This window comes from Dipteris shenzhenensis, chromosome 1 (assembly GCF_047967505.1).
Source record: "Dipteris shenzhenensis isolate YYH24624 ecotype China chromosome 1, Dip_SZ_1.0, whole genome shotgun sequence".
Taxonomy (NCBI): Eukaryota; Viridiplantae; Streptophyta; class Polypodiopsida; order Gleicheniales; family Dipteridaceae; genus Dipteris; species Dipteris shenzhenensis.
This window is the reverse complement of record NC_141596.1, coordinates 44,153,128-44,165,998: the sequence shown is the minus strand read 5'-3', so window position 1 is coordinate 44,165,998 and position 12,871 is coordinate 44,153,128. Positions and strand designations below refer to the sequence as shown.

The 12,871-nt window shown below is 44.1% G+C and overlaps 1 protein-coding gene across 1 annotated transcript in view; it reads right to left on the bottom strand.

Annotated features, from left to right (window-relative positions):
* The window catches only part of LOC147905901 (Transducin/WD40 repeat-like superfamily protein), a 109,618-nt gene that overhangs the window by 76,050 nt on the left and 20,697 nt on the right, over nt 1–12,871 (bottom strand). Inside the window, exon 2 of the mRNA XM_087382257.1 lies at nt 6,190–6,397. Within this exon, the coding sequence (XP_087238383.1) occupies nt 6,190–6,397 (208 nt within the window). The remainder of the gene's footprint in view (nt 1–6,189; nt 6,398–12,871) is intronic.

Here is a 12,871-nt window from a genome sequence, read left to right as displayed (position 1 = left end):
CTGTTCCCATTTAAGCCACCCTTCCTATTCTTCATTGGATGGCTGATCATCTCCAACCTTACTTCTTCACCAAAAATCATTTCAGACCTGCACAGCAATATGATTATTTCCTTATTTCCTTTACTTGCCTCTAGCTCACTTGTCTACTTAGTGCTCTATCATGGAGTCAGTAGGCTGTAATATTACCCATGAATGGGATTACTCTTGATAAGAATTCAGGACCAAATTACTGCTCTCTTTTATCTTGAACCGGGCAGGTAAGAAGCTAAAAGAATAGATCTCAAGTTCAGCTAGATGGTGAAAGAAATAGTTTGGATTTACAATAAAAGAGCTTGCGTTGCAAGACTATCATAAAGTCTACGAGTGAGCCTTGGCTGACCTAAAGGGACATACAGAAGGTCCCCCTAATGAATGGGCTACTTCTATGCAGGATGGTTGGGAGGAATGTCCAATAAACCTATCAGAGTACACAGATCTGAGTAGTGATCTGGAGGAAATAGTTAAAGCCCCCAATACCAAGGGTAGGTACTTTGTTATTTGAGCCCTTGATGGGGTTATCACCTTTTTTTTTTACTAGTTAACTCTTTTGAGAGAGATCTTGTAGAGATCTCCACTGAATTAAAGTCTTTAAGAATTAAGTAGAATATGTTTTGTCCATGAAGTATGTCTTGACATGAGTACCCAGTATTACCCAAATGAGTATGCTAATCAATGGACTAGTCAAGGGAAGAACATTGGTTCAGACAACTCTAAATGGGAGTCATATTGAGTGAGATAGGGAGTCTAAAGGTTACCTCAAGTTATAGGTCAATGCCTAGGGGTAAGGAACCTTAGAAACCCTTGTACCTAAGGTCTAATGATTAACCTAGGTCTCAAGGAGAATCAAAAGGACACATCTAATGAGGTGTGACCACTCAGGTGGTCACATTCCATCTTCATGCACTCCACCTTTCCATTTCCATCATTCTTGACTCTCGGGCCATCACCAATAGTACCCAGTTTTGCAACACTTAGGCTACGTCCTATGCACATGGATAGTTAGTCAAAGAGAAATTAGGAACTTGGGGGGAACCAGAAAATCTGGTTCATTACGCTTGGTATCAAACCTTGGATCCGCTACAAACATGGACAAGGTAAGAAAAGAGGAATGAATGAAGGAAGGGTTGATACAGCCCACAGTCGAATGTACATCGCACAACAATAAAATTCACGTTCAAGTGATGAGAGGGGTTGAAACCACCCTTAAAGAGTTAAAACCGACATTTGAATGTTTGTTTTCATCTAAAGGCAAAAGGTCAATATGTTTGGATACCCATAGCAAAGGTTCAACGCAAGGGCAAAATCAATTGTGATTCAAAGGTTTTACACCAAAGTGCACAGAAGCCACGGGGATTGACTCTCAAAGTTTCTCTCTTTCAAAGGATTTTTTTCACCAATCAATTGAAGCTTTGATACAACACAATTGAAAGGTCAAAACCTTCAATGAGAAGTGCGACGGACAAAGCCGTCACTCTTTTCATTCATACCCAAAGGGAGCAAACTTTTGGCGGAGAGGACCCCATGGTCCTAACAATGCATTAAGAAGTCCATCAGAACCATCCCTCAAATCATCTGTTCTTTCAATGTGTACGTTCATCGATCCAATTCAATGCAAGGGCGATGCACAGCAGCTCGCAAAGGTTCCACACACAAAGCTACAATAAGGCATTCTTGTAAAGAAGATCAAGCTTAAGTCAAAGTTGGCATTTGGAGAAGTGGAGTTCCTTATCAATATGAACGCAACTATCTGTACGGCTCAAGCAAAGCAACGCAAAGAGAAGACAAATTAGCTGAACCTCAAATCTATGACTTGGGAGGTCAAGGCTGATGCAGACCATCGGCGCAAAGATTCAAGCATTGAAGGGCTTGAATCAACAAAGAACTTAGAGGTTTGAGCACACCAAGTGTAGAGGCCTGATTCAATAATGGAGTGAAAAAATATACCAAATCATCATTCGCAAGCAAAGACACATTTCAGTCAAACGATTTGCGCGAGTTCAATCGGCTACATGAGGAGTTGCTCTTGTGATTGGGAAGAAGAAATCAAGCATAGAGGCTCAAATGTGCAATCGAAGAATCGAAACTCGAATACAAAGATTTGTAGTAGGTCTCAAATGAAATCAAGGCCAATGACAGGGTTGAAATTGGGAACAAAGGGACATCAACATCTGCAAGTGAAAAGGGAGGCACCTGAAGACTGAGAATCATGGTGTGCTCTAGGTGAAGGATCTCTCTCGTTTGAACTTCTGCAATTCATTTATTTGAAATGGCATCCGGGAAAGGGGTGGATGGTAACTCTTATGGAACAATCTCACAGGAGAAATGCCTCTACCAAAGGGTTCATTATGGATCCCAAGAAGACAAATACTCGGTCTCTCCACGACACGAGATCTTTCTTAAGGATGAGTAGGTACTATAGGCCTACTATAGCCTTTGAGAGACGAAAGCTTCAACGTGCTAAATTAAAAGTACAGCACTTATGAACAGGAGTTATTGGTTGTTCCAATATTTCAGACAACCTATACTTGAGTATTGTTATGGGAGAAAGGATGTAGTTTGCAACATTTAGTACAAGCAGGGGTAGATTGATACCTGTGTTGTGCTTAAATGTTATCTCAAGAGGTAAACCTTTATAGAGAAAGGATGTAGTTTGCAACATTTAGTACAAGCAGGTGTAGATTGATACCTGTGTTGTGCCACTATCTCTAGCATCTGCGCGCTTGGCCCCCTCAAGTGGGGGAGAGCTCTCACCTGTGCCACTGCCTCAGTGGAAAGACGACTCCTAGGATTGAAAGAATCGCCTTGGGACACTACCCACCATACCTAGTCGATGTGTGTTCGTTGCCCTAGGATGAAGCCCTCTTGGTCTCAAACCTTGGAGTGCCAAAGAAGGGGATGGTGCTCAAACTCCCCTCGACACTAAGGGCTAACCCAGATGAGTCCTGGCAGTCACTGCTATATCCTATGTAAACTCCTCATCAAGGGTGAGCCCTTCTGAAACAGCCCCAAACATGGTCAAGTAACTATTTGACCTTGAAGGGGTTTACCTTCAAACTAGAGTAGAACTAGAGTCCAAAGCACTAGGGATACACCCGCAAACAACCCATAGGGGTTCAAGCTAGTAGCTCACCTTCCAACTGTAGGCTTTAGTATGTCGATCCAATCTCATGTCTCAGGTCTAGACCACAGTGAGAGCCAGCCAACCTTTATTTAGGACATGCATCCCACACCATAATGTGCCCCTTACTGCTCCCTAGCTAATAGGTATACGTCCAGAGGAGAGTTCACTCCCCGGACCCGCGACATTGAGCCCCTGACCCATACTTTATAGGCCAAGCATTGGCTATCCTTAGCAGTGAGCCCTAAACTTTAGGTTGCATGCCCAAATTACCTTTACTTTACGCGGCGTCCACGCTTTGCCCTGACCCCACACTTTGCCCTAATTAGCCCTTGCTAATCGTGGAATACCGCTTCGTGATGGGACACCACCACGCCCCCCGGCAGCTACCCTCATCGCCATCTGGTAGGATATCATGTACACCCTACACACCATACGGGAGCACAAGACGTCAGGATCTAGGGAAACCATTGAGAACTGGGTGTGTTTCTGCAAGGCTTGCCCTGCAATGTCTTACAGAGCAAGGTATTCACTGGCTATATAGTCCCCCACCTCAGATGCTAGCCCCTGTTTCTAAACTTCCCTAGACAGTGAGCTGGGTTCTCTGAAAACAGGTTGGTTGACAGCTAGTTTTCCCTTTGTTTACCCATCAGCGCCTCAAGGATTGCTGACTTGTATGGTTGGTTTTGTCAAGCATATAATAGAAAGTTGTTTGAAAAAAGAAAAAAGAATATGTTATGAATGAAATTCCACCATCAAAGATGCTGTAAATCCCAGAATTTATAATGTCTAAAGTTGTGCATTAATTGGAGGTGTATCCTCCTCAGGCATACTTCAATGTGTAGATAGATTCACAAAAACTGTCTCTATATATACAATGAGTCGATTCTTTCCTCATATAACAATTGTAATAAGTTGACTGCACAAGAGAGAGAAAAGAGGAGCTGGCAGTAACTCAACGCCATTCGTCTAAATATGTTAGCTTCTTGAGACAAACAATTGGGGTGGAAATGAGGTCAGCCTCAAAGTTGCCAAAGATTGATGGTAATTGTTGGTTGAATGTTCCATTTTAGAGAGTGGAAGCCAACCAAAATACAAGTGTGATGGAAATACCTAGAGACTTACTACTAACATATTCTAGGAATCATACCACCTTGTGTGTGATTAGGAAAGTTAGCAAGGTCTCCATATGTTGTTTTACACGAGATAGAGAAGGTAAATGAATGGTGATTAATACTCGGCTGATCTTAGCCGGTACTTTTCATGATACCCAAGATTCTATCATCTCTGACATCCATACCTCACTCCCATGTGAGCAGAAGTTACTTGAAAGTGGAGTGAAAACGGTGACCCCCTTTGGAGGCAACAGTAGAACCTAGATACTCCTCTATCACACCTGACTGTCTACAAAAAAGTGGAGTGAGCTCCAGTCGAAAATAACCCTCCTCTGCAGCACCTCATAACAAATGATTCCAGAAAGTTGGAGGGAGATCTCTATTTCATCTATTGAAGCGAATCCTTCTTAGGGTAGAAGCTATGCCTAAGCTGAGGGACTAAATGCGAGCTATGATCTTTCTTTCGCATAAGTGAAAAGAGGCTCAGAGCTTTGGGACATCAAAGCATCAAAGGAGGGTGATTACAGGCTCAACTTATCTCTACTGCAAGATACTCCCAGTCGTCTAGTCTATCTAAAAACTCTGCCACCTTGCAAGACTAGGTCCTCGAACTAGCAAATGAAATCCGGGGAAAAAGTAAGTCTATCAACCTCGAGCTCAAGAGAATATCACACAGGGCGCTCCTTATAGATACAAATTCCTAAACAGAGCGCCTAGGCAAAGGTGCCGCGTGGAGATGCTAGAACCTGATCCACTCCCCTGCAGATTCTCCATAGCCAGAGATGAATCATGTGATGTGAGTGGAGTCCTCCTCGGGTGACTCAAGAAGTGAATACTGTATCTCAGGTTCTGAATGAGGAGAGAGTGAAATGTCACTGAGAATAAGATCTGGATCCTGTGCTTATGCTGACCTGTAAGTCTCCTGAGACTGAGGCGATATACCGTTAGCACTGAAATGAGGATCCTGTGAAGATAATGGAGTGTGAGACTGCTGGGACTGGGGGGGTACGTGATGAACCTCCAACCTGGTCCTACAGTGGACTGAATCGCTACAACAGGCAATTGCTTCTGCCATCTCTGACTTTGAGTCTAACTCTGCCTCTGTCTTTGTCTCTATCTATATCTACCTCTGTCTCCGTTTTCTCATTTGCCCATCCTCTTGGCATGATGCGCGCCTTGGAGAGCACTAACCTCTGGAGGCTCCTGGGGAGCTGGAGGCTTTGGAGGCTCCAGAGGCCCCGGAACAACTGGAGGCTCGGGAGGAGCTGGAGGCTCAAAGGAGACTGGAGGCTCAGGAGTGGCTGGAGGCTCAAGAGCGGCTAGAGGCTGAAAAGACTGGTGAACAGGAGGCACACGTATGCCATGTCCAGCACAAGGGTGTCTGCTCAGGCAATCCCTAATAAAATATGGTCTCCTACAGCAGCATCTAGAAGACCCTCGCACGTTACCCTCTGTTGAATCAAGTTGAGCATTACATGACAGCACTGATGTGCTATTTATATACTTTGATTTGTTTAGGAAACAAATATCTGATAATATTGGCATTGTTTTCTAGTGTAGCGATTTTTCAATAACTCGAAAAATCAAAGGAAGCCAACTTGAATCTTAACACAGCAAAAGCACATTGCATTCAAGGTAATTACAACATTCAAAGTGACATGAAATAGCTCGCTCCAATATGAATGAATGAAGCAGTAACTAAGCAGTTTTTGAAGAGAAAAAGTATATCTTGCCTATAAAAGAAAGACTATGACTGCCCTATAAGCAGACTATGACAGCAACAGCTCCAAAGTTTCACATTAGTACAATGATCTCCTGTCGCCCCAATCATTTTTTAAGACTTTAAATCTCCAAATTTTAAATTCGAAGTGAGTATCAATTTTAATCGTACGTCATATATGACATAAAACTACACACCTGCTGACGATTCCTTGTGTCCCAAACTCTTATGGTGCCATCAAGTGAAGAAGAACAAAATGTATGTGGTGTCTTTAGGTCTGGAAACAGCAAATCACTAATGGTGCCTGTGTGTCCAGAACACTCTCCCAAAAATTGTCCCGTCACTGGAGAGTACATTTTGAGTGCCTTGGTTGAAAGTGACACCACCATAACCGTGTTATCCCAACTGTGTAACATGTAACAAACAAAAACCATCAATCTTCCTCTACAAACACTATGAAGTTACTTGGAAAAACAAGGTCATTTTGCAAATTCAAAACCACCACAGGAGCACCATATATGCCTAATCACAAAAAAATGGATACACCAGTATAGAATTCATACTATAAAAGAAAAAGTAACAAAACAAAGTCAGTGTTCACGTTAATCAGTGTTTGGCATCATGTAACAAACCTGGGATCTATAGTTCCATGCTTGCACAAAAGCTGCTCTATTGTAGTAAAAATTTCATGCATTTATTTTGTTTTCAAGTGAAAAGACTAGTATGAAAGACCCCAAGAGAAAAGCTCATGCTAGAAATACATCATGCAAGGTGTGAGAAAAAAAACACCCTAAGTGGAAAAAAACATGCTCATCATAGAGAGCAAGAAAAGCACCAAGGTTGAGGCTGAAATTGCCACCTCGACCTTGTGGTGGGCTTCGAGAAAAACGGGGAACCACTCCACTCCTTCAGGAAAACCGTCCTCCTTGCAGAAGCCACCCAGGAAGACCCATGCATGCTCACCCAATGGCCATAAATGGCCATCAAAGCATATACAATATCTGTCCAAATACTAGCTAATGTGTGTTAAGGGTGGATCTGGGAGCAATCCAAAGCCTCTGTGCATCTGGATCTGTTGTAGATATACAAGGACGACCTTGGTCATTACTAGCATAGTATATGTAAGTACAGAGCGAAAAGAGTTGGAATGCAAGTACGTAGAGGGTACCACTTTGAATGCAGGGCATAAGGAGATGGGTGAGACTCTGAATGCTTGGTGACACCACCGTTGAGCCAATGCCCGGTATGGGTATGGCAGCTCTAGTCCGAGCACCGCCGGTTTAGCATGGTGAGCTCGAGGCTTGGGGGTCGAAAGCAAGTCCCACATGCCTGGGTCTGTCAAAGCCCTGGTACTTCCCTTCTCTCTTGGTTTCCCATAAAGTACAGAGGGTCCAAACGCCGAATAAATAAGGCGGGGGGAAAGAGTTCTCCATGAGATGTATGGTGGGTGTAAGTGCCTCACACACCAAAGCCGGCTCTCAAAACAAATATATGTACATGTCAAGGGTGGACAAACCTTGGTCACAAGACTGGAGCAGTACATGTCAGGACATGTCAAGGGTGGACCGACTTTGGTCTCCGTACTTATTGGCAAAGCACATGTTAGACATGTCAAGAACAAGTCAAGGGTGGACTGACCTTGGTCATAGTACTTACTAGCACAGTCACATGTCAAGACATGTCAACTGTGGACTGCAGCAGTCACAGGAGCACAAGTTGGTACACATGGTGGTGCACATGGAAAAGTTGAGTCACCGGTCTAGCTCACTATCAACCATTGTCAGACACAATAGGAGGTGCACATGGAGTAGACAGAGAGTTGCACGTGGAGTAGTTAAGTCACCAACTAGGAGGAGGTTGGCAAGTCAAGAAGTTGCCAAAGCCATCAAGACATGAAGCAACGGAATGGCTAAGGGAGACGGGGGACAACCAATAGCAAGCAGGAAAGGGACTTTCCAGAAGAGGAGCCGATGAAGGTCTCAATGAAGAGAAGATGTGGGGGATGGGGAGGGGCATTCGATCATTGAGCATGAGTGGAGATAGAAGCTAGAGTCACGAGCTTGCCTGGTGTATCTGCCATTTGGTGTATCTTCCAATTGGTGTATTTTCCATTTCACCCTTGTACTATTCACACTTCAACCTCTGTTCGTTGCTCCAACACTTCTTCATTTCGTGCCTTCCTTCATCTTACTTCACCTAATACAACGGGCCCTGTAATATGTGGCTTAAGTTCCGCCTTATACACGTAGAGGGTTGGCTTTTGTAATTGCGTTGCATTTTTGTGTTCTTCTTGCTTACACTACCCTCCAAGGGGATTCTTGCACCATCATTGGCACCACTATCCACTCCATACTCGTTGCGTGCCATGCCGCGCCTCGCCTACACCATCACTGCGCAATCCTTTGCACCGACATTTACAAGGAAGTCACTAGTAGTTTCGCATCACCAGTGGCCTAAGGCCTTTGGTATAACCTCCGGAAGAGATCAGACCCCTCCCCTCACACAGTTTATGGCAATCACGGTGGGACACTGCTAGTGTTGAGTAGCAAGAGTGAATTGGTATCCTAGGGTCCTCGAGGAGAGAGATCCTATGCCGAATAGTTCTACTACCCTTGAAGGCGAGAGTGAGGGACCCTGGAGGTGCTTAAGGAGAGTGGAGAAAAGACTTCCTATAGACAAAACCCGACAAAAAAGCATCATGCGCGACAAAAGTTCCCGAAGTCCTCAAGCCGAGCGCAAAGTGAACCCATTGGAGCAGTAGCCAAAGTGTCATCGAGACGTGAAATTTTGGACCTTAGAGTAATTTATGGTGAATACCATGGCCTTTTGATGAATTATTTGTTAAAAGGCCACTTCAATGCAACTAATTCCATGGGCCAAGGGAAGGGACTAAAGATTAGAGAGGGGTAAGAATCCCACTGCTAAAACTAGCTCCCTGGGCCACGTTTGGCTAACTTGCTTGGAAAGCAAGTAAAAAAGTCAAAATTTGCTTTCAGGGCTGGTTTCTGGACGACAGAAAGACAAAGAGAGACAAGTCACAGGCTGGGAAAGTGCCCCAAGGTTGTTCTAACAAATCGCCTTGCTGATTTTTGACTACTATAGCAGTCTATGTGCTGTTTGAGAGCTGCCAAGGCTGCCAAAAGCTCCAAAACGTATTCGTTTTTGCGCTAGAAGCCTCAAGAATAATTCGTTTTTGTGCTAGTAGCCTCCAGAAGAATTATTTTTTTGTGCTACGAAGCCTCCCAAAGAAATCGTTAGGAAAGTCCGTTTTTCAGTCAGGGACCTGCCAGGGAATTTTGTTTTTCAGTCAGAGCAGGGCAATTCCCTTTCAGACAGGGAGCAGCCAGGCTGATTCGCAATCTGTTGCAGGGCTGCCTAGTGCAGCCAAGAAGATTCGCCATCCACTATGAGCTGCCAGGTATTTGCTACAAAGGATTCGCCTTCAGCCAGGAGTGGACCATATTAATTTCACCTACTTTGCTAGGCCAGTTTCTGGGTTTGTGTTCCATGCCAACTCCAGACAGCAGGGAATTGAAACCTTCAGAAGCTTTTGCCTTGCTGCTTATAACCTTTCAGAGCGCTAGAACAGCCAGGGTTGGTTGTTTTGGTTGGTTTCTGTCCTGCCAGGACAGACTTGGTTGGTCTCTATCCTGCCAGGACTCTTTTAGAGCTACAGGACAGACTTGGTTGGTTTGATAGACTTGGTTGGTCTCTATTCTACCAGGACTCCTTTGGAGCTGCCAGGTTAGAATTGTTCATCCAAATACTTGATAAGGGTTGCCATGGAATTTCGCATTGGACTAGGATGCCTACCTGAGTCATGAACTGATTGCATAGCAGGACGGAAGTGCATGTGAACTGAATATTCAGTTGTTTGGGTTTGGACAGTTGCAAAAGAGTAGTTTTGCAAAAGAGTACTTTTGCAATACGGTTGCCTTCTGAATAAAGATAAAGAAATACCAAAAAGGGTGCAATCTGGTATTCCGCTTCATGACAGGAACAATCTAGCTGCTTGTGTTTATTTGTTTGGATGTTATTATTTTCTGGTTGCCTGTATTAACTCTCTAAGTGGCAAAAATTATCGTATTTCCTTGTTAAAAATTTCCTGTTCACCGCCCTTTGGGGTTCCTAAAGGCCACTATCAATGGTTCCATTGCTCTCTCAAAAAGTGAGGCCTGTGGTTGCTAAGACAATTCAGCCAAGAGAATTCAGCCAAGATGTTGTGCAGTGAAAGCACAAGACGTGCCAAAGTATATGCCTCATGAGGAGCAGCCAGAGACGGAGGAACAAGGCAAGATCTTGATTCAAGAACAGTTATTGGCACACAGTGGTAGAGTTTCCTCGTCACTATTTGGATGTGATGTGGATGGAGGAGGGTGAACTGGCAAATTCACGTCAATTGATGCAACTCTACTTTCAATTTGAGCCAACTTCGGTTGTGGCTTTCAGGCTCAGTAGAGCGTTGTTCCTGAGCATTGCCTGATGCTCAAGAGGGGGGGTAGCACCTCCACTTCCTGGGTAAAGAACACTTCGGATATCTAGAAGTCGCTTGGTGACATTGTTGATTCACTCGAGGTACCACTTGCTGACCATATTCTGCAACGAGACTTCTAGATCAGTGTACTAATCACTATCAAACTATCTATACATGGTATATGAGTTGGTTACCAAAGCATATATTGCATGTGTATCTTGTTTATCTTTTAATCTTAAATATACATGTACATGTAAAAAAATGGTAGAGTCTGCCAACTCTGTTGAGATGGTTTTGTATTTGGATATGGTTTGCTATGCCGGGCTCTGCAAATCATATAATATGCAACATCAATTGTGCAGTGCAAGTTGAAGCATTGTTTATGATGCCAGTGTTACCTATCTTTCTGAGAAAGGATAGCATACTGTGGTCACTGCTATCGTCGGGAAGCATGATGACCTACCTGCTAGAACAAAAATAGGAAGTCGTAAACTGCAGTCACTGCCACATAATTCTGATGGCACTTGATGCCAAAGTTGTTGGTTCACTTTTGTTTGCTTGCACCGAGTGCTTGCATATGCTCTTGATGTACCTCATGCTCTGGGTCCTATAGGATGTCCATGAGAGAATAAACCATTTATGTGGTCCTACAGGATGGCCATACAGAGCATCTTGTCTAACTGAGCATGTATGTCTGCTATTTGTGGAATGATGCATGGTTGTGTTTTTTAACTAACTGAGGCTTTGAGCTTCTACTTGCTTTGAGACTTTTGCTACAAGTTTTTGTTCTTTTCCCCAAGAAAGAGACTTCTATTAAGTAAGAGAAAAAACCCGCGAGAGCAAGCTCAAAGCGGAAGCTGCAAAAGGAAGGTGTGGTACCACATCCAACGAACAGGACTCAATCTGATGACGTCGAATCAAAATGGCCTGAGAGGAGTCAAGTCTCTCATAGAATACCTGAGGCCCTGTAAGAGAAAGCCAAGCCACTAAGCCCCATGTCATAAAGAAGAGGGAGTGGACAAAGTGACTAAAAATCCTAGCTACCCCCATCCAAATCATCCTCACTTGTCTGCAATCCCATAAGCAATGCTTAATAGTCTCCGAAGCAGAGAGGCAACGAGGGCAAGTAGGGTCAGCTCCGAACCTGAATCTCCAAAGGTTTACCGCAATCCCACCATAGATAGAAAGCCAAAAGAAGAGACTGGTCTTTCTATTCCTGTGGGATTTCCAGAGTCTTCTCCAAAAGCACCTATGCAGATCCGCAGTGATATCAAATGTCTCCCAATGAGGAACTCTGGAAGGTCTCCAACCTCTACTACTGAGCAGAAATCTCCTGGCATTACTGACCGTGTAACAAAAGAAGGGGATGCTCTTCTCTAGATGCCCTGCATCAATCCACTCCCACTCTCCAGGGTCCCATTGCAAATACCTAATGGTAACTCCCCCTAGAGCCAAAGCCTCCAAGATCCGGTGGAGAGTAGCCGGGTGTCTGGATCGAGAAACCACTCTAAATCTGATCCCTGCACTAAAAGACCTACAACCCTGATAGGCTGAAAAGCAGATTGAAGCAAGATATCCTCTGTGGACTTGAGCAATCTACCACCATCCTGCACACTAAAAACTAAAGCATCCTCATGTGCATCTCGAAAGGCCAAAACTTGAAGAGGAACACCACCTCTTGTAAATGTGCCTCCCCAAGTGGAGCAAGTGAGTGGCATATCATCTGTGTCTACCCAATCCACTGGAAAGGCTGCCTCAATCTGCAAGATCCTCCCTGCACTCCCTCTGAGATGTCCTGTCAACTGAGATTTGGACTCCTCTGAAAGCCTGCGAAAAGCTTTCCAAGACCCCAAAGATGATGCGGGTCCCCTCTCCCACCTGGACCACTGCATGTAGAGTGAGGCACCAAGTGGTCTGCCATGATCATCCAGTATACTATTGTGACATGAAGTTCGGGGTAATAAACTTCACGCACCTCTTCACTTCCTGCTGCTTTCGAACTGACTGCCAAAGATATTTATCATTGAGAATGGGACATTAGAAATAAGCTTTTATGCCAAGATACCACACCATACTTTCCTCCCTCAGATGAGAATGAAGATGGTAACATCCCAAGTGATGTTGTAATCAAGCATAGGGAGAAGGAAAGGATCAACAGAGGCCATAATCTCAGCGAGCCAGTCTGCGCCAAAGAGAAGAGCGATACGTTATTGAAAGAAGATCTTGCGGCTCAACCTGACATGAACTGATATATATCGAGGAGTTTAAAGGGAATGATTGGGTCGGATGGGTAGATTCCAAGAAAACATTGCACCTCCTTCATAGACACCTTTACACTTAGCTCAAAACACTCTACAAACTGTCATTAGACACAAAGGCCTATAACTTTCAGTAGAGACATGATA